The sequence below is a fragment of the Podarcis melisellensis genome (assembly GCF_964234715.1).
Source record: "Podarcis melisellensis genome assembly, chromosome: 7".
Lineage (NCBI taxonomy): Eukaryota > Metazoa > Chordata > Lepidosauria > Squamata > Lacertidae > Podarcis > Podarcis melisellensis.
This window is the reverse complement of record NC_138539.1, coordinates 49854284-49877359: the sequence shown is the minus strand read 5'-3', so window position 1 is coordinate 49877359 and position 23076 is coordinate 49854284. Positions and strand designations below refer to the sequence as shown.

The 23076-nt window shown below is 41.4% G+C and overlaps 1 protein-coding gene and 1 long non-coding RNA gene across 3 annotated transcripts in view; one reads left to right on the top strand and one right to left on the bottom strand.

Annotated features, from left to right (window-relative positions):
- The window catches only part of LOC309374455, a 538694-nt gene that overhangs the window by 459740 nt on the left and 55878 nt on the right, over positions 1 to 23076 (top strand). The gene's annotated exons all lie outside the window — the stretch shown is intronic.
- MC5R (melanocortin 5 receptor) lies at positions 5073 to 10424 on the bottom strand. Of its 2 annotated transcripts, XR_014170584.1 has the most exons (3): positions 10229 to 10424; positions 6889 to 9417; positions 5073 to 6539 (listed from the first exon to the last, which is right to left on the bottom strand). XR_014170584.1 is itself a non-coding variant. In XM_081919352.1 (2 exons), exon 2 carries the CDS (start codon positions 9329 to 9331, stop codon positions 8354 to 8356), a length of 978 nt encoding a protein of 325 aa, XP_081775478.1. In that variant the 5' UTR covers positions 9332 to 9417; positions 10229 to 10424; the 3' UTR covers positions 5073 to 8353. The 2 variants fall into 2 exon arrangements, 1 of the variants encoding a protein (XP_081775478.1); XM_081919352.1 differs by having other exon boundaries at positions 5073 to 9417.

Here is a 23076-nt window from a genome sequence, read left to right as displayed (position 1 = left end):
ACCATTTTACAGGACCTTGGTGAGCTGGCGGCATTGGTGCCGTCAACTAAGCTTATCTGGTCACAGCTACTGCAACGCCGCATTTGGCATGGTAGCCCCTGCCCAGTGGCCACTGAACGTGTAAGGAAGCGGATTAATTCTGCAGCGGGCAAGCTGGTGGCGAATTTGGGTGGTTTCGTGATCCCTCACCCTCTGATTTCATTCAAGGCGACTGAATTTTATAGGAATGACGGGGTTCATCTCTCGCCGGTTGGGAATGATGTGTGGTTGGATGCTTTAGTGTCCAGGCTGAGGGTGTGGTTTAATTTATGAGTGGTTGGCGGCGAGCATAAGAGCTCGATTGGCGGTTAGGCATTGGTTAAAATTGGTTGGTGGAGGGGTATGGATTGGCTGTGCCTGCCCCTCCAATGCTGCTGCTGACGGGTATTCCGTTAAAGGAATTCTGAAGCTTACCATCCCCTTCGTCCAAACCCTGACGGCAGGGTGCGGGCCGCGTAAGCTTCAAGGAACAAGCGCGGAGCAGTTGAGGGCCTGTGTCGCAGCTCCTTCTGACTCTGACCTTGATTCCTCCGGGACTGGCTAAGGAGTCAGTGCTGTCCCCCAAGGCGGGGGGGGACAGGTAGTCATAACCAATGCCTAAGCAACCACTCTCAATTTGTATATAAATAAAGTTGTGGCCAAAATTATGCCAAAAACCTTAAACAAAAATTATGTGTGATGTCTGAGTTATTTAGGGGGGAGTTTTGGGGGGTCCTCAGCACGCAACCTTGAGATCTGTTTACTTTTTAATCAGTTACCCATGGAAACATCTGCTTCTGAAAATACCTAGGAGGGATAAACAAAGTAAAGCAAGTACAAAGTGTTCCTAGTCTGTGCACTGACTTTTACATGCTCTTTCATGATCAAATACAGCACTTTGAAGCCCATATGGTCCATTGTAAGGCCAGGTCTCTTTGCAATTTACCACACCACCGGGATTTTTAGACTAATGTCAGTGCACACATTGAGGGGGGGACTAGGTTATTTGATTCCCCCACCCTGCACAGCAATGTGTCTTATTTTATGATTGAAGGTGTAGTCTATATCAGCCCAGCTTCTATGCCTTGCAGTATCAAATTCTCTCTTCAGTTCTGCCTCCTTTCTTACTCCATTGCCTTTCGTTGCTCTCTCTGGTTGCTTCTTGTTGTTGTTGTTATCCTCATTATGCATTCAGCCCTCTTTTCTGACTGACATTTTCAGATAAAGGTCACTGAAGAGGCGTTGCACATCTTTCATGAAAGGTTTGTGGTGCAAAAACTCCGGGGGATGAGAATGGCATGAACCATGTCATAAGGAAATCATTATATAAACCATGGACAAAATATAAGGATCTCCTAGAAGCGAAAACACCATGGTGGGCATCACCTCTAGAAGCAATTACAATAAAAAAGAAAATTATGCAATTAGAATGGGCCACATATAAAGATCTGATTAAGGAAAAAGACAATAAATTGGTAGTTAAAAATTATGAGGAAATTAAACACCTTATGGGTTGGATCCAATGCCATCAATTGCATGAAGTGTTCAGGACAGATAAGAAAAAAGATTTCTCAAACAAACCTTCATTATTAGAAAAAGTGCTATTACAAAACAAAACCAAGGTAATATCAAAAATGTATGATACATTATTGGAATGGGAGGTCAAAGATGAACAGGTCAAGGAGGTGATGGTCAAGTGGGCTTTAGATATTGGGAAAACCATTCACTTAACAGCATGGGAAGAACTATGGCAAAAGAACTGGAAATTTACAGCCTGTGAAGTATTGAGGGGAAACCTAATCAAGATGTTTTATAGATGGTACTTAACACCCACCAAAATGGCTAAAATGTATAAGACAAAAACAAATCTGTGCTGGAGGTGTGGTAAAACAGAGGGGACACTTATACGTGTTTGGTGGACCTGTGAAAAAATCAAAAGCTTCTGGAACACAGTATATGGCGAGCTTTAAAAAATGTTTAAGTATACGGTAACTTTATGAAAAACACAGACGCTTTTCTACTAGGGATAATGGACACAGGTATAGCAAGAGAAGATCAGAAAATATTCCTCTATGCCACAGGAGCGGCAAGGATCCTAGTTGCTAAAAACTGGAAAAAAGAAACTGTGCCAGCAAAAAAGGAATGGCAAGACAAACCGTTAGATTAAACTGAACTGGCTAGATTAACAGAGGTAGTTAGAGATCACACTAGACAAGAGTTTCAAAAAGCATGGGGAAAATGCAGAGAATACTTCACAAAACAGTGCCCTAAAATACATACCTGGACTTGTTTCGATTAATGTCTGCAGGAGACTTTGTGGATATTTAAGTTATAATTAGAAAAATCTTAATAATTATTCATAAAGAAAACAGTTTATGAGAAGTAAATAAGGAGGCCAGATACGGGATAAAGGAAGTCTTTTATTTCATTGTTTGCATTGTTGTATGTTATGCTCACTGTATGTTATGTTCATGTTTAATGAGGGTGGATTGTGTATTGGGGGGTGGGGGGGTTATGTAATGTTGTAAATAAAATTCCAGTAAAAAATATTTTTAAAAGAGAGAGAGAGAGAATGGCACCTGCCATGTGTTTGCTCATTAGCTCACATATGGCACTTTCAACCCTCACTTCAGGTGAGAAGTTATTCCTGGCACCTGTAGCTCAGTCCTTTCATATTCCTCCTCATTAAATAGGAATATAATTTCCAATTATATTTGCACACCATGGAGTTTGAGCATATAACACACACATGGACACAGATAACGAGTCACACAGTTGTTAGTTTATACCTACTGAATTCAGTGGGCTTTAGGGTGCAGAACCTTGAATTGGATTTTGTGCTCATATAAATAGAATGTGTGTGCATACAATCTAAAACTACAAGTTATATACTACAAATAATGCAGAGGTACGGTTTGTGCATTTTCACTCTTCTGCTTTATGAACATTAATTTTCCATTACAGGAATATCCACATAACTAGTAAATACAGTCTAGACAAATATGTACAGGCAGTGGCGTAGCGTGGGTTGTCAGCACCCGGGGCAAGGCAAGTAATTTGCACCCCCTAACCCGTGGATTTGTGCCCCCTAACCCGTGGATTTGCGCCCACTAACCCTAACCCCCAGATGTTGCACCCGGTGCGGCCGCGCCCCCCTGCACCCCCCACGCTACGCCACTGCGTACAGGAATATGCATATGGTTAATTTTTCTTGATTCTTTTGTTTTATCTTTTTGTATACCACTTTGTGGGTTTTCATAATCTCGTGGTGTATAAAGTTTATGAAATAAATATTCTGTGCACTGTCCGTACAGGGACTTGTTCAATAATTTTATTCACAATATGTTTTCTAATGTTAAGTGACTTGTGCTTCTCAAATCACAATGAACATGGTCCGAAGTACGTTGTCCTGCATCCATACATGGATATCTGTGCATACAATGGCTTCCCTTCTTTATTTTTAGCATTTATTCTACACCATCAGTGTACATTTAACCTTCCTGAATGACATCGGGAAAAGAGACACTGAGGATGAGACTTCTCTGCTTGATTTGGGGCAATTTAGGCTACCCTCCCACTTCAGCCCTATATGACACAACATATCAGTCAGGGCTGGCTCAGACATAGGTCAGCACTCAAACATACAGACGAGCAGGAAGTTTAATTCTTTATTCAAGAAAACAGCAGACAACACAAAGAAGTCTCAAGGCAAGACCAGCTTCCATAGCACAGTTTCCAGGACTGATGGTTCCTGCTTCACACTTGCCCCCAAGACCCCTCCTCTTCTGGAGATTGCTCACGTAGCCATAAACACAGTGGGACAGGACTCTTGCTTCATGTTTTTAGTCTGAACAGCTTTCTGCCCTTGGCTCTTCCCTCTCGCCCAAGCCTGTTGCTTCTTCAGTGGCCCACCATTCTCCTCCCTCCTTCATCTTCTGACCTGTCCTCAGTGTTCCACTACCATTCCTCATGCTCTGAACCTTCCTCCTCTGAGGCTTTCCTAGGGGTTCGCCATCAGGTGCCTTGCACCACTCCTTGTCATCCAGCCAGTCCCTGACAATATCCTGCACTGTTTGGTAGATGCTCCCTGCCTCAGCGAGTGACTTTTTGGGTCTGCGTGGGAGAAGGGCAGAAGGGAAAGCCTTCTGCGTGAACTGCCTTCTACTCACACAAATTTGGAGACAATCCTGTTTCTTTTGCAATCAAGAATAAAATTGACTTTTAAAATGCAGTTAATACATGCATTTAAACTGAGAAATTAAAATGTGTGATTTTACTCTAGATGACAAGCGTACTAAAATAGGCCAGTTGCAGTCTTACTGATACGGTCATACCTCATTTTACGTTTGCTTCATGTTACATTTTTTCAGGTTGCGTCCCGTGGCAACCCGGAAGTACCGGAAAGGGTTACTTCTGTGTTTTGCTGCTCATGCATGCACAGAAGCGCTAAATCACGCTTTGCGCATGCGCACAAGCACCAAATCACACCGCACACCTGCACAGATACGATGCTTCAGGTTGCGGGCCTTTCACGTTGTAAACGGGCCTCTGGAATGGATCCCGTTCTCAACCAGAGGTACCACTGTACTGTTAAAAATGACAGAGATGTGCTATCATTCACAGGCAAGCACAGGAAAGTTCTATAATTCCATTTCAACCCATTTCAAAACTACATCAGAGACATGTATTTTTATTTCAAGTAAAATTCCAGAGAAAATGAGAATATGTACATTTCAACAAAATCTTTTAAACTATCCAGCTGAAATTTTCAATTTTCAATATTATCTATATCATGTTTAAATGGAATGCCCACTGAAGACTGTGATTTCCTTATGGAACAAATAGGATGCATCTTGTGCTTTTTACAATATAACAATAAATAATATGAACTCTCCATTCTTAATGCTACAAACAAAATTCACCATGGCACAGCAGTTCAGACTGCTAATACCATCAGTTTTGGGCTCTACCACAATGCATTCGTGTAGGTTTTAGGCTACAATCCTATGACCAGGGCTGAAGAAAGAGAGAGGAAGATCTAGTATTAGACCTAGAAGAATTTTATACCAGCTCAGGAGATAATGTAAATATCACCCTTTTATTTCCCTTCCATTGGAAACATGGGAGGGAAATGTAGAAAAAAGAAAGATTTGGGAAAGGGACAAAGGAGGACGTGGTTTAACTGACTTTTGACCCCTTAGTCACCCTTACGACTGTATGGTAAGAATTAACTAAGTCCAGTCATTAAAAAAAAAAAACATGGAAAGTCATTCATCTAAATTCAAATTCAGTACACAATTCTAGTGTAGTTGAACCTGAGCATAAGGAAATCCATATAAGTTCAAATTCTACTTCAGTTATTACCTCATTATGCTGTTATGGGTTCAGTAAGTATGTTATTGTCACATTATGCTGTCGCAATTCCCTGGCCTCAGCAGAATGAGATAGCACCCTGATTCATATAGATGTTGCAGTGATGAAAATAAGAAAATGTTATCATTTTCCCAAAGTCACAGTGATGGAAAGCATAGTCAGATATTTAGGAAAACATGAAAATATTATTCAACAGAAAGGCAAATCTGCTTATGCACAATTCAATAATGCACATGTTTCTTCCACAGTTTCCATCACTTAGTTTTTAACCAAAGATAAAAGGCCTACCAAAAGAATTATCTCTTTCCAATACATCAAGCACCACACTATACTGCTTCCAGGTTCCAAGACCTACAAGCAGTCTGAAGACTAAATTTGGCCCTGAAAAAACTTTGCCCTAAAACAAGTTCACTGCTGAAACTTTGAGATTTATACTTTGTACTGAAAGCTCAAGAGGATTTCAAGTATATGTTAGAAAACTATTAATTGCACGTTACTGCATTTTATGTATGAATGCACACACAAAAAATTTTTTTAAAGGTATCTTGCAGATCCACTATATTTTCTGGAAGACTAATGCCTTGAAATCAACCCACCTCTCACCTTCCTAAACACTGCAATTCCCCGAAAGCATAATTTCCAAAAGCAATTGTTCCTTGAGAATGATGGAGCCTACAGGTATGTCTGTTCCTCCGCATTTTTCTAAAATGACTTCCCAAGGTTGACTGCGTAGTTGCTGTGTAGATGAGAATGTGCTTTAATGCTTCTCAGTATTGACCTTGGAACAATCACAAAGGTAATAATCCTCTTGATTTGACATTGAAATACACACTCAGGGTGAAGAAATGGATGTGTTCTATAGATTCTGGAATTCAGTTCCTGCAGTGCTAAAAAAAATACCTAGGACATTAATCTAGGCAACATTAAATCCTATTTAATTCAAAAGAGATTTCATCATATGCTTAACTCTCCCGCTGAAATCAGCGGAAATTTAAAGGTGCTTAATTCATGCCCCATTTACTCTGAGCATGGCAGGAGTTTTTAATGACACTGATTGTTGATACTCTCAATAGGAAATAATAGGCTTGGGCAAATAGGGTCTCTACATCATAGGACCTTTGTCATCCTCCCAAAAAAGAAAATTGGAGCTCTTTTGCAACCAGAGACTTGCGGTACTGTATATGCCTATGATGAGCCCCATGTTTGCAGGTCTTCTTTCTGATTTGGGCTTTCAAATGGGATAGCTCAGTTGGTAGAGCATGAGACTCTTAATCTAAGGTTGTGGGTTTGAGCCCCATGTTGGATGAAATTTTCCTGCATGGCAAGGGGTTGGGCTAGATGATCCTCACGCTCCCTTCCAACTCTACAATTCCACAATGTTTCTAACCATCCCTGTTTCTAAAGCAACTTTAATATGAAAGGCTCATAAAGTCCACCATTTTTCCTCACTGAAAAGTGTCCTTGCGTATCTTCAAGTGCCTTTGTAAACATGGGCACAGGTTATCTCATCAAAACAAGTGGGCTATGCACAGGTCAGTGGGCACCTGATGAGCAGCTGATCTGTAAATGAAATTTAGCTGTCATAATACCAAAATACATTTGCATTGCAGAAGCTAGAGCTGTTTCCTATGCTTGACAAGTTGGAGACAGAGGTCTTGCTCCACCCACTTTTCTTTTTTAATGATACAGCAACACAAGAGGCACAGCCGCTGCTATTTGCAAGCCAATGATCAGCACTGAGATGCCATTTGCGGAGCTGCTCCTGGACTTTCTTCTATCCCATCCTGCTTCCCTGTGCCACACAACAGCAGTGCTGGCTGTGTAAACCAAAATGACTGGGCCACAGAGTTGGACCATCCATTCTCCTTCACCCACCTGTGGTCTACTCTGACTAGTTATTTCTATCACAGTTCTACAGCAGGCTTTTTAGCCACGTTTCTATCGACAAGTAACAGACACAACAAAATGGACGTCTTCAGAATTTGCATTCCACGCAAGAAAATATTTTGGTTACATTCATCTGTTGTGCTGTTCTTGTTTTTAAAATCATGAAGAGCTGTGTGGGTCTGTCTTGATATCTCTTGGCCATCCTCATAGAGGCTGAGGCACGTGGAGCCTGGCATTTGCAAATTGTATTTGTCACCTAGTATTAATCAGAGCCTGTGAAGGAAACTCTTCACTCTGTACCTGACAGATCCTATCAGAACTAAAGAATGCCAACAAATGCATTGTTTGATTTAAAACTCACCAGGGTTTCATGCAGTGCAAAGGGAATGAAACAAATATATTTACAGTCACTAGTTAGGAAAATAAAAAATATAGATTCTGCTCCTTTGCACACTGGTGTGTATACACACACACATGCCATAGATAGATAGGTAGATGTCAATACTTAACTAAATAATTGTGTGAGTGAAATGACTTCCACTTGCACAACAGGACTATCCCTCCCTCTCTCTCCCTTCCACCCCGTGTGCCCTGTGACACCCTCAAATCTGCTCCAGGATGTTGGGGGAACCCTCCGAAAAAAATTAGGGGTAAGGAGAATGGGGTAGAAGTAGTTCCACTTGCACAGTTATTTAGTCAGTGTGTGTGTGTGTGTGTGTGTGTGTGTGTCGGTATCAGTGCTGGGTTATCTCCTCCACCCTAAGTGCTTTCATATAGTAAACAGATGCCACTCATGTTTATGGGAGCCCATGGAAAACTGTTCAAAATGAGTAATTTCAGTGAGAGAAATTTCAGGTTCCCGCACTGAAATGATCACTATCACAAGCCGGACATAGCATTCCATATGGAACAATAAAATGTTTAGAAGAGGGATGCGGAACATGTGACCATCCAAATGTTGTTGGACGACAGTTTCCATCAGCCCATTAACCATTCAGCTGGGAGGTTCAAATCCAACAACATCTAGAGAGCCTCTTAAGAAGTTTTGTTCTTTTAACCCAAATTCACATTTCCCCTAATACTTGCTGGGCAGTCCGCAGACCATTCTTATGCTGTAGCAGCAGATGATCTCCTTGAAAGTCTTTCGCATTTCCTGGCTTCGGAAGGCGTAGATCAAGGGATCGATAACTGAATTGCACATGATGAGGATGAGGTACATGTTGAAGTGTGACATGAAGCAAATGCAGTAGAGATTCTGAGGGCAGGATATCATCAGGATGAGATGGAGGAAAAATGGAGCCCAGCAGACAATGAAGATGCCCAGCAGCATAGTCAGGGTGATGGCACCTTTCATGCTGGTCCTCTGGTGAACAGAATTATATCCTGGCAAGGCTGCTATCCTCTTGACATGAGTACGAGCCAAAAGGAACATGTGTATGTACAGCGAGACCATGAGGAACAACATAGTGAAGAACATTGTGATGAGACACATGACGACGTACTTTGATTCATAATAAAGGATGAAGATGATCCCACAGCCAGTACAAAAGGTCCAAATGCATGCAATTATGAGCCCTGATCTTTTCACCGTCATTATGTTGTGATAACGGAGGGCATAAAAGATAGTGATATACCTGTCTACTGCAATAGCTAGCAAACTGCACATGGAAGCCACAACAGATATACATATCAGCGAATCAAAAACATTGTCTATGTGACGTACAAAAACATCTTCAATAATTAGATGCCTATTGTTTAATAAATATATTGTCATGGTCTCCCAGGCATTTGACACGCTGACCAGCATGTCAGCAACAGCTAAGCTGCACACAAAGAAATACATAGGAGAGTGCAAGTTCTTGTTCTTAACTATGGCACAGATAACTAGGATGTTTTCAAGAAGGCTTACAATGCCAAGTATGAGAAACACCTCCGTTGCTATGACCACTTGCTCACATGTTGATGCCTTGGTCTTGATGGTGGGCACAGTCAGGTTGCTCCCAAGAGCGCTCAAGTTAAGGTCTGGAATGCTGGGTTGATTAGATGAGTTCATCTTGGCTGAAGAAGGTGCTGATTTCAGTCTGGGAGACTTATTGTAAAACAGTCCTGCAGATGCATTCTTCGGAAAGGCGGAAGATCCTGCCAAACGATCACAAAGCATGACATAAAGCAGAGCTGATGGTGACAAAAGGAATGAAATGCAAAGGGGAAACTAGATATGTAAATGGCAGACCCAAGAGTTGCAATGTGGGTTGCTTCCAAAGTCAAATAAAACAAGGAGCACAGGAGCAATTTAAAACATAGGAACGGGAAGGAGATAGGGTGATGAACTCCCCCACCCCGTATCTAATACCCATACAAAATCTCTCTTCCTATACCACCTATTTTTCTCACGATTGACACATTTCTATATATCCCAGAGAAGATAAATACACTGAGCAAACTACCGCAGAAAATTAGTATGTTCAGTCTGAACAAGTCTTGAGAACCCCACTGAACAGAACAGCTATAAGACCAGATTTCATTAGCTCAGCCAATCAGATTTACATAAAAGTTTGAATTCCTGCAAGAATTACAAGCTAAGCTTTCAAAGCTTCTCCTTCATCTTTGCACTTCTCAAGTTTGCAAGTACTGTGACACAAACAGCAAATGACTGTAGCATTAGCCAGCCGTCTTGCAGCAAAATCTCACATCCCCAAAGATATACTGATATTCAAGGGTTTGCTATAACAGCAGGTTTGGTGCTGCTATTTTTTTTTAAGTTGATCACTGTTACTTCAAGGTTAAAGTGCTGTATGGTTTTCTGTTCTATTTGAATAATGAGATGTTTCTGAATGTTTGCATTATGAAAGATGTTGCAAGCAGTCAAAACCCTTCATGAATACAACACATTTTTCGAAGGATCCTAATAGCCTCCATTTACAATTAAAGAAAAAATGTAGCTATTTACCCAGTGCTGTTCCTTCCTATTTCTCTTCAGGTCCTGCATATGTTCTTCCGGCTGTCAGAAGTTTCTGATCACCTGTCCATTCAGCATCAAGTGTTTGTGCACTTTTGACAGCAACCAGTGCCATAACAGTAGAAAAGCACTATTCACATCCAAAGAGACAAGGCTGTTATAAATTACTTACTGTGGAGCTGTCTTTTTATAGTCTCAGAGTTAATGACTTCAATGTTCGGCTTCCAGCTCCTCCTCTGCCCACCCCCACCCCCGCCTTCTTACCACCCAATTTCTCATAGACTTCAATAAGATGCAAAGACTTGAATTTTTAGCAACACCTAGTGGCTGATATTTGTGATGCACCCCATCTTTATAAACTGCAATTTTTTCCTGCTTTACACATTATTTGTATGATATAATTCCCATGCTATTTTTAATATTTTGCCTCCATTTAATCTTCCAAATATTAAACGGACTGAAATATGACCTGGCATTTTACTGAAAATTCTTTAGAAGCAGCGAGGTTCCTTTTTTTGCAGCAAAAGACTATCACTGATTTCCTCTGAGGGGGAGATATGGACTTACTGTACAAGGCTTAATTTGAACCAGAGCTCATTAGCCTCTGCACCTGTTCTCAGTGAATTTTTTTAAGGGGAATGCATGTGTAGCATCTTGATTTTTTTTATTATATTATTCCTAAGTGTAAGAAACCAACTCTTTGTGTTCTGTGTTAGGAACAGCCATTGCAATGCGCTCCAGATGTTGCTGGACTTCAGCTGCCATCAACCCCAGTCAAAGTGGCTTGGGATGGTGTGAGCTGTAACCCACCAACTGCTGGAGGGCACCACATTGACTAACCCTATGTAGATGGTGTTGGTTTCCAGTTGGATACTTGCAACAAGAATGGTTGCCATGTGTCTATTCCAGTCAACAGATAAACCTGGGACTTGGGTCCACCCCTCCACCAATGACAGCCAACCAGCTCCAAGATGGTGAGAAGGACTAAGCCCACAACACTCTAATCCAGCAAACTTGAAACTGAAAATAAGAAACTCATGGTGGGAGGGGAAAGGAATAAATATCATGACCACACACCACTTATAGGGATACATGCAACATCACTTATCCCTGCTAGGTGACTACTTTATAATAAAGAAACAAATAAGCTGTTGAAATGCCAATAGGGGTTCACAAAGTATCTTTCAAAAGTCACAGTTTCTTCTCACAAAAGTTTCTTCTCTTTTCAATTCTTCCTCCATCCACAGAAGGCATAACTGGGGACTGAACCCCAACCCCAAAGCAGGTATGCTAGAGCCTGGCTTAGACATGGTAGAGTCTATCAGGACCTTGGACAGCACACTATAAAAAAGCTGGCTGGGTATTGCCATCTGCTGAAAAGAAGCTATCTTGTTCTGTAACTGTTTACATGTGGGAGTGAGTGGGACGCCACAGAACTAAGGTCACGTCCACACCATACATTTGAAGCACTACTTTATCACTCTCTGTGGTGATTCTCCAGTCATGGAAAATCCTGGGAACTGTAGTTTGTTAAGGGTGCTGGGGATTGTAGCTCTGTGGGTCAGAACTCTTAACAAACTACCACTCTCCCATGTCCTTTTAAGATATCAGTCCTCCTCCTCCTCTTCCATCAATCCAAAACCTATGTACATCATACCCTCTCATTTAGCATTTTCCTCCATCCTAAACCTCCTCTAAAGATTAACCCAAGTTACTGGATATCTCATTCGAATGTTATTTTATTCTTATTTATTTCATGAATGAATCACTTCCCATGAGGCATCCCAAAGTGTTTTACAATACAATAAAAGCATGCACAGAACAACTGCATACTGTATATAAAAGCAACACACGCATACACACACAATGAGAGAGAGAGAGAGAGAGAGAGAGAGAGAGAGAGAGAGAGAGAGAGAGAGAGAGAGAGAGAGAGAGAGAGAGAGTTACCAGCTGGAATAAAAGTCTCCACTGAGAAAGCTTGTTGAAAGAGGAACATACTCGACAGGCAAAGGACAATCAATAAACCACCTGTCTGATAGTGCTGTCACACTAAAGACCTGATTCTGGCAATGTGCAGAATGGACCTCCTGACAGGATGGCGTCTGCAGGATGCCCTCTCCCACAGAGCACAGCGATTGGTTGGCTATGCAGGGGATGAGATGATCTTTTCCTGTAATCCTCCTGTTTCTTTAATAGACTGTGGACTGTAAGTCTCCTATCTTCAGCTACTGAGTCTGCACTATAGCCCCACCTAGGTTCCCCAGTTATTGTCCTGATGCACTTTGACTTTCGCTTAAAGACAGAAATACGTCTTACTTTTGTACATATGCGGAATCATTGATGGAGGTAGAAAAGGCCACATGGTAAAACACCATATCAAGGGTCATGCAGGCCAGCTGTCTCTCTTAAAGGTGGGGATGCTGTGAACACTCTCAATTTCCTAGCAAGTTCTCTTTCTTTAAAATAAGAACTATTAAAGGAGAATATTAATATCAAGACATTAAAGGTTAAGAAATATAAAAATGACTTGCTAATCAGAAGCAATTTAGAGAGGAAAATGGCCCTGCCATTATATTAAAAGTGGTTCCAGAGAGCATGAACTATATAGCCTGAAGTTTAAAGAAAGAGTGGATTTAATTACCAGTTTTAGAAATGCCATGCTCTTTGCCTTCACCAGCCATTGGGATCCTTCCTATGAAAAATGTAACCACTTCCACATACAATGGCCAAAAAAGAAAATCTCTGCTCCTTGGAGTGTCTTTGTAGAATGGCAATAGTTACGCCCACAGCTTTGGGAGCAGAACAAATTTATGTAGTATTTCAGAGATGTAGATTTTATATATGACTCTAGGCAGCAATGTGATTTTATGCAGTACTGGGTTTTGTATTGTATTTATTTATCTTATACGTGAATGGCTTATGGCCCAAGCATTAATAAACTGACTGACTGAGAACAAATTGCCTCCACCTTTTGTTTGTTGTTTGTTTGTTTGTTTGTTTGTTTGTTCTATTGCCACTTAATGCCAAAATAGGCTTCTAAGAGGTTTACATAATATAAAAAGCAAACATTGAAATAAACACCCACAATTAGAATATACAATAAAACAATCCCATTAAAACACAGCAGTTAAAAGAGGAGATTAGGATTACAGTAGAAGGCCTATGCAAATAGTTGCATCATCAAAAGCCAGTGAGATGCCAAAACAAATGAGATCATATTTCAGCAAGGAGTGCATTCCATCACACCAGTACCACCAATGAAAAAGCCCCATCCATGTGACCATAAACTGATAATCACCTGGTTTGTGGAAAAACTCACTGCGTTCCATTTGTTGATCAGTCTTTCAGATAACCTGTTCCAAATTTGTTTCAGGCTTTGCATTGTTACACGCTAGCCCAATCTCAGAGTGGTGAGAGACTCCAGGGGTTCCAGGCACTTGCCCAGGGTTCAGTTTCCTATGTGGAGACTGTGGTGTGTTAGGCTATATGGTTTATTTACACATATATGCAACCTGAGCCGAAGGTGGAGGGGCTCACGGCATTACTAGCTCAACAGATCTTGCTTCCCCGTTAGGAACCCCAGGGCCCAGCATAGAGCAAACATGTGTGTGGCTCTCTAGCTTCAACTTGTTTTTCCAGCTCAGCTCATACACAATGGCACTCCTATTGTTCTTCACCTACCAGCCAGATGAGGAGCGGGGAAGACACACTCATTTGCCCAGACAGCACCATCACTTAGTTGTAGCTCTTGCAGTCGAGTTCATTCTGATGTTTATCATGGTGCTGGCCACAACCATTAGCTAGACAAAGGGACTGATTTAGCAAGCTTACTCTCATACCTTCTACCCGCCACAGATACAGGAACCCAAGAATTTGACAGGGCTCAGGGCATCATGCAGCCTGACTCCCCAAGCCTACATTAATACATAATTAACAAGACCTTAAAGCTAGCTTAGTAGCTAACAGGCAGGCAGAACATATCCCTCAGCACATATGTCATTCATGCCTGGTAGATGAGGACATAGCACAATGGGAATCCTTTCTTTATACATCTTTTTAGATGTAACTGGTATTATGAAAAGTGCACTGAAGCAAAATAGCAATCCATCCAGCTGTGCTCCTAGCCCCTCTTGGTTGCAGCCACAATGAAGTACAGTTCTCATGGTCTTATACACCTAGCACAGCTTCACTGCTCCATAACAAGGATTTTTGAAAGCATTATTTGTTTCACTGGGCAGTACTTTCAGTTCACATTCTCTCACCTGCAGAGAATTACAAAGCACTACCTGAAGTTTCCTTCGAACTCTTCATGTACAATGCAGGTACTTTGTTTGTTCTGTGTTTCTCCATATTTTCTTATCTGCAGCCTAGAAATAAGCCCCCTACAGGAAACACTGTTTCCCATTATGCACAAAGTCTTTTAGCACAGTAGACAATGTATTCTTTTAAGCACAGATCAGGAGGGTTGGGGTGGTTCTCTAATTGTTTTTTTTTACTTTTTCTTGTTTAACTCCCATAATCTTACCCATTTATAAATTCTTCTCCACAATTTGTTTATTCCCTTACAGCTCAGCTTAGCTTAATTAATAACTTCAGTATCCCTTTTGCTGTATCCAGAGACACTGCGGTGCTTTATTTTTGTATAGACCTAGTCATGGTACAATAAAAGCTGAAAACAAGATTATATTCTGTCCGTATCTTAATAGAGAAAGGCAACGTGAGCAGTAGAAAACAGAGTAATCCTGACAATAAGGGCATCACAACTAACATTATGTCATTTCTAAACTGGTCACCTAGAAAACCATCTTAGAGACCCTTCCATGCACACAAGACCCATTTTAGAAAGAGTGATAATGATGAATGAATAAAACAATTCTCTGTATTATGTAAAGACTCTCCTCCCTGGAAGAGAGGGGAGTGGTTGTGGGCGGGAGCCCGAGCACCGCCCCTAGCAGGGGGTGTTAGCCCCCTGCCTCCACCTCTCCTGGCTGGTGCCCACGCCCCTCGGCAGGCACCCAACCAGGTGCCTCCGATGGGGCGTGCTCAGCAGCTTTTTGCTGCAGCGCCAGCCTTTCCCCTGCCTCATTCTTCGCCGTCGTCTCGTCGCGAGTCACCCACCCTCCACTCCCTTTGAGTTAGGGCTTAGGGCATTGGCCTTGCTATGGACCTTAGGTTGGTCGCCCTGGTTGTCCGGAGGGCCTAGTAGGAGTTTTTCCATTTGGCATTAGGCTTTTTGGTTTTTTCGCCTACCTCGTAGCAATCGTCACAACTTTTGTGGTATTGGTGGGTAGGTTAGGCATTGGAATAATGTGTTGTGGTGTGTCGAAGGGCTAGGTGTGGCCATCGCCTATGCCTTCAATTTTTGGGTATTCTGTTAAAGGAATCTGGCGGTCGTGTATTCCGTCCGATGCCTGCTTGGCGGGAGGCCATGGCACGACCCTCGGTGACATCAGGGGTGAGCCTATAGTTGGATCGGCATCAACAGGCTCCACCTACTGGTGAATAAACCCACTTGTTTTAGAGATCCAATGCCTAAGCCAATACCTTTTCACTGCTGTAATCAATAAAGTTGTGGCCTTTCCTTGCCCATTAACCTTATATCACGTGTCCTTGTGTATTCATTTCACATTGCGGGGGTCGGGTCCTCGAACCACAACCAACAGTGCTATGTCATTAGGCCTCCATGGGAAAACTAGAGCAGCGATAGGGAACTTGTAGCTTTCCTGATGTTGTTGGTTCCAACTCCCATCAACCCCAACCTGTATGACCAATGGCAAGGGATTATGGGAACTGCAGTAAAACAAGATCTGGAGGCTCACACTTTCACCATTTCTGTTTCAGTGCGTAACAGTGCAATCCTATGCATATTTACTCAGACATAAGTACCGCTGGGTTCATCTGGAGGGCTATAGGTTCCCCATTCCCAAACTAGAGAAAACTACAACTCTAACTAATAATGACTCAGGTGGGGAAAGAAGGAATGATCTGGTGGAAGGTGATCTATAGCTCAGCTGTTACATCTATATATCAAACTGTCCACCAACTAGTCAGCCAGAAACACAGCCATACTTTTCAAGTATCTTAAGACATATGGGAATATTGTTTCATGTACCAACAGCAGCAGAACACCCAGCAGCTAACTGTTCAATCCTTGTTCCAAGTCTACTACAATGTAGACTTCAGCAAGATATGCTTTTTATCAAGTTCTAGTGAACCCGCAGGTGAATAATAGATTATATTGCCTCCCTTTCTGAAATATTTCAAAAATTGAAGATTTTATATTGGTTGCCCCTAAGGCATTTTAAAGGCCCTTCCACAGTGTAACTGCAGAATGTAAATGAGAAACAGTGGGGTGGGTGTCTCGATGGCCAGGCCTGGATCAGGTCCAGCTACCAGTATTCTTGACCTCTGTTGTTACTTTGATGAATAAAAGGCAACACGTGGGCTAATAATATACAGTGGTACCTCTGGTTACGAACTTAATTTGTTCTGGAGGTCCGTTCTTAACCTGAAACTGTTCTTAACCTGAGGAACCATTTTAGCTAATGGGGCCTCCCGCTGCTGCTGCACCACCAGCGCACGATTTCTGTTCTCATCTTGGGGCAAAGTTCTTAACCCAAGGTACTACTTCCAGGTTAGCGAAGTCTGTAACCCAAAGTGTTTGTAACCCAAGGTGTTTGTAACTTAAGGTACCACTGTATTGGCAATATTTATGAAACACTATCAATTGCTTCTTAATTCATAAACAAAAGCCATATAATACGTGCAAGAAGTCACGAACTAATAGAAGTCAAATAAATATTCCATCAACAGGAACACTTAGAATGGTATGTAACCACAAAGAAACACTGAAGTTGAGGCAGAAAGCCTTTCCACAGTTCATATCTATATCAAAGTTTGGTTGAGAATGAACTGGAGCTGGGTGGTGCTGTAAGCAGATGTGTTTCCTGTCCTTTCATGTTACAGATGAAAGAGATCTATGATGCTCATTCTAACTTCAGATTCACCATCCATAATTTTAGTAATGTCAGACCAAAGGTGTGGTGTACTTAATAAGATGCCCTTGTAATTTATTTTACATTGGATCCACCACATGGGCTGTACAGTCATACCTCGGGATAAATGTGCTTCAGTTGAGCGTTTTCAGGTTATGCTCCATGGCAACCCGGAAGTAACAGTGTGCGTTACTTCCGGGTTTCGCCACTCATGCATGCGCAAACGCTCAAAATGACATCACGCGCATGCGCAGAAATGGTAACACGCACAGTCTCGTGTTACGTTCTACTGAGGATGCAAACAGGGCTCCGGAACAGATCCCGTTCGCATCCAGAGGTACCACCGTATAGGGGAGCATCGATCCCACATTAGGAATCGATTTATGGAGGCTCCTTTGGTTGAGCACTTTGTAAAACATCATCACTCGGACACAGATCTTCTCTACACAGTCCTATGGGTGAGTCTGGGAACACCTGGGAGGAGGAAAAATTATATCAAATTATTGCACCAACAAGAAACCAGATTAATTTACCTGTTTAAATCACTGCACCCTGGGCATTTGAATACCGAACTAGATTATAACTGTTTTGTTTAAAAATTGTTCATTATTTTTTCTGGTAAGATGGCTGTTGTTTGTATTCTCTGGATATTGTACAATTCTATTACCTGTGGATAGCCTTCATTTTGTTTAAGCTTCTTGGGAAGATGGCTGCTGTTTGTACGTTCCGGATTTGTACCTTTAAAATTCCTTGTGGTTTTACCTTATTCATTGCACCTGCTGGCAGCCTTTATGATACTACCAGGTTTCTGTTAACAGGATCAGCCTACTACACTTTTGAGTGAGAATTGATTCACGATCACTTTATGTACCTTTGGGGACTATTAACTTGGTAATGTAATAATTAATGTATCATAATTTGGTAGTGAATATGCAGGCATGTCCTTTCAATTATTGTACTGTATCTAATGTAAGGTATTTCATTTTTATTCCTTTATACTACTGCCAGCTGATGAAGAAATATCATTGAAACAGTTCATTATCCTGTTCTGTTTGCTGTTGGTTGCTGCTGTGCAAAAAAGGGGGGGCACAAACTCTGCCGTTACTTAGCAACAATTGAGGAGTTCACAATAGGCCCTCTAAGCATAGATTATATAGGACTGGGCAGTGAAAAATGTATGAAAGTAAATCAGAGGTGACTCAGCTTGTCTCTGACATCTCCCACTAGCCCTGGCTATGGGCAACCCCAGCTGTGACTGATTATAATCTTTGAAGGGCCAGAGCCACTTGCTATGGCAAATATTTCCATTTATACTTTGAGGAAGGTGCTGTGATGTTCTGCCTTTCCCTCAGTTTCCCCACCCGCTTTGTATGGGTTCATAGCCTAAAGCATGGGTAATTATCTAATTTTCAAATGCCATGTATTTGGGTGTCTTAGCATATATTTAGACAACTTTACTTTTGACTAAGCTCAGGACACGTCACCACTGCAGAAGCATCATTGGCAAACAACTCCTAGCATGGAATGTGTCATCTTTTGGTAAAAAGTGCTTCCACAGGAGTCATTTCTCCTTTGAAAGCAATATACGAATGTTAAACTGCCACCCCGAATACACACTACATTTCAGGGGTAGAGCTCAGCTAATAGGCAAGGAGTGAACTCTGGCAAGGGCTGGCTGTGAATAATAGGATTCCTACAGGGCATTTAAAAGAACCCTTTTTTACAACAAAGAAATCACCTTTACTATCCAAAAGCATAGAAGAATAAAGCCCCTGAACCAAAGAACCACACAATTAGTTCCAGTGCTCAGGAGGTAGCATTGGAGCTCTTGTTTTCCAAATATCAGCCCCCCATGACAAACCTGTTTTGAAACTCAGACAAGTTTTACTGCTCGGAGTCATTAGTTTTCTATACCAGCCACAGCCAGATGTGAAGGCTGAAGATTGGCTATTACCATGCAGTCAGCACGACCCCACAAAAACAGACAGATTAAGGGAAATCAGCTTCTGGATCTAGCAACAGGAGGTTATTTTTTCCATTAAAGGCAGACAGGCAACTGAGTAATGCTGAAGGGCCCAATCAGCTTCAGAGAAATAATTTGGAAATGGGCCATTGACTTTCATGGATGAAAATATAGATCCTTGGGTTATGTGTGCATAGTTGTTGTTTTTTTTAAAAAAAAAAAAACCAGACTGACTCATTTGATTAACTTTGCTAAATCTTTGGCACCTTTCTTTTTTTAAATAATCCATTCAAATATTGTTCCTACATATTGGAGGTTTTTCAGCAGAGGTTGGATGGCCATCTGTCATGGATGCTTTAGTTGAGATTTCTGCACTGCAGCAGGTTTGGACTAGATGAACATTGTGTCCTTTCCAATTGCACAGTTCTATGATACTATATGAGACACCTTAAAAGGCATTTTGAATTGCCACTTAAGATCTAATGTAAGGGTTCAAGGCCTGCCATGAGGGAACAACCCATCCTGTTGCAGTTTAGACCTGGCAGTGCTCTGACACATGTAGGGGTGGAATGGGGTCCCTTCACATCTGCCTCTTATATTATCTGACTGACGGATGGATTGTTGATTGACTGATATTGAGTTGCCATATTTCAAAAAGTAAAATTCCTGACACTGCAGGTTGAGCATTTTTGAGGAAGAGCCACCAAATTGTTGAGTAGTGATTTTAAGCTTTTTGAGCTGTTTCCGCTGCTTTTTCCATTGCGCTGCCATACATCCAGGTTTTCCATGACATTTTGCCAATTCGGCAAAATTCCCCCAACGCCATTTTTACACGCGAAAACTGGGATGTGTAAGGAATTTTCCTGACATATGGCATGCCTATTGACTGATAACATTTCTTTCTCACTCTTCCTAAGAATGACTTATACATGAACCCAGGCAGCCTTCTATCCAGGATGTTTACAAAGCTTGCTTCCAGTTCCATTGTTTATTGCACATTCATTAGAAGAGGTTGTGTCAAAGCAAGTGTTATCCCACATTTTCCTGTATATCGCCCCATCAGTTTCCTTATTGCAAAAAAGACTAACTTTTTGGGAAGTGAAGTTTGTGGTGTAAGACCTCCCAATCAGCTATAATTGCACAACCTGAATTTACTGATATGTGATTGAATCTCATCCTAAAATGCCAACAGTTTGGTGTATAAGCCACTGTATGCAGCTTTGGTTGGCAATCTGCCAAATGTAAGGGGGCATTATGCAAGATTTCAGTTCAATTTTCTGTATGTATGAGGCAGGAAGATTCAAAAAGTCATTATGTAATTGCTCATTTGGTGGACATTCCGTTCAACATTATTTGACCATAAATTATAAATTATTTGACCTATGCACTCCCAGTACTGCTCAGGGTCCCTTTTATACACAATTATTAAAAGTTCATGAGCTCTGTCCTCTTTTGCATTGGACTGCCCTATACTGTTTCAAAACTATTGTTGCTAACCTTTAGCTTCATGCTGCTGTCTGTATATACACGAAGCCAAGCCAAAGCACAACTAAGTGCAGCACAGCCATCTTCTCAGAAAAACTCTTCACAAAGTTCAAGAGGTCAAGACACAAAGACTTTAGCAACTAATCCACACCTAATGACCCACCTAAGTGGTACTCAGGATATCACTCAAGAAATCACCCAAGATATCCCTCAAGTAATTAAGGAACAAAAGAAGAAAAGGCACACTAGCCTGGGAACTTCCTCTCTGCCCAGAACATTGGAGGCTATACACCACACCCCCTCAACAGTATTTATAGGAACTCAAACACTGAGATCCTGCTCTGTTCCAGTAACAAGAAGCCGAAAGCACCAGCCTGAAGATGACGAGTGAGACCTCGTCGAAACGTCGCCTAGACACCCCAACTTTTACACGGGAAGACACCCGAGGACACCAAAACCTGCATTCCTGTACCCGTGAAAATCTACGAAAGCATATATATATATATATATATATATATATATATATATATATATATATATATTTTGCTGGCACCATTTGTTACAACTGTGTTTTAACATAGTTCTATTTTGGTGTATTTCTAATCAGAGTAGGGAACTTGCTGCTCTCCAGATGTTGTCAGGCTTAAACTCCCATCAGCTCCAGTCAACATAACAAAATATCAGGGATGATATAAACTGTAGCCCAACAACAACTGGGGACTTACAGTTTCACCACCTGCTCTGTGTGTGTGTGTTCAAGAATAATATCTAGGTACAGAATAATAACAGTGCATATATTTGTCATTTTTGAGTCAATAACAAAGGTTGATGAATGCACAAGCACACACAATTTTAATGTGTAACTGCACAATCCTATAAATAGAAGTAAGCCCCATATGGGCTCAATGGGACATACTCACAGATGGGTGTGCATAGGAGACTGCAATATGTCCCTGTTGTATAGAGGAGCAGAATTTCAGTTGGTGACATGGGAACTACACTTGCTGAAATTCCTTCTTTTATGCAGAGGTGCAATTTTAGAAAAAGAGGTGCCGGAACTCACTGTTAGCATCTCCCTCATTCTCTTAGAATGGCAATGGCACCCACCTGAAAGGTGCCGGAACTGAGTTCCACCAAGTTCCAGCTGAAAGAAAGCCCTGCCTATAAGTCTCTACTCAGAAGTCCCAATTAAATGGACATAGGATTGCAGCATAAACCTCGCTTCTTGCAGAGAAGCAGAGTGAAGTTCTTAAAATAAATTAGAGGAGATACTACAGATTTCACTCCTAGGTCGTAAATATAGAACAGTAATAATAAAAGGTTGACCTGCAGTTCGATTCTTCAGGGTAATCTTCAACAATCAGTTTAAACAAAGGCCCTCGTGTCCTGAACACTTATGAAAACAGTTCATGACAAGCACAGCAGCAATACCAGTCAAGTCTGCAGTGCTATTTGAACTCTTTAAGCTAAGTACATGAATTACAGCACTTTATAGAGTGCTTTAAAAAAAAATAGAATTGAACAGCAGTTTGCTATAAGATTAAATAATTGTCCCTTAGTATGTATTATACCAGCAGAGAACTTGGTCTCAATTCACATCTCAAAGTGGCAAGTGAAATCATTTTAATGTGTATGCTGTGTCATCAAATACTCAAATTTTCTGGGGAACTAAGAAGAAAAAAAGAAAAACCAGATTGGCTGACAAACTTGAGTATGTGATAGCAAACCTAGAAGAATGATACAATAAAATCTTGATTTCAGTATAATAGTGCCACACAGCTCATATGCAAAAGTATCCAGACGTTTCTCATCAATAGGAAAAGTATTAAGTCATTTGCACTTCAGAGAACACATTCTCTATTAGAACAGAATAATAAACCTTCCGTCAAAGAATGAGATGAAAATTAGGCATTCTTTTTCATTTCTGCCAAATAGAGAAGAATAAGCTTAATAAGAACCTAAGTTGAAGGAATCATTTTTCTCCCAAAGGATGTCAAGCTAATTTTGTCTTATCACCTTCTGCAGTTTAACACCAGCTCTCAAAGTGATCCATTGCTAATGGAAGTCACATTAATACAGGGAAAATGAAAAGCATTTTTCTTCTATTTGGATCCCTTCCAATCGGGATTCAGGCCTCATCATGGGACTGAATCTGCCTTGGTCACACTGGTCGATGATCTCCGGCGGGCTAAGGACAAAAGTGAGAGCTGTTTCCTAGTTCTGCTGGATCTCTCAGAGGTCTTTCACACCATTGACCATAACATCCTTCTGGACCGTCTAGGGGGCTGGGAGCTGGGGGCACTGTAATACAGTGGTTCTGCTCCTTCCTCCTGGACCATGTTCAGAAAGTGGTGGTGAGGGATGAGTGTTCATACCCCTGGGCTCTCACTTGTGGG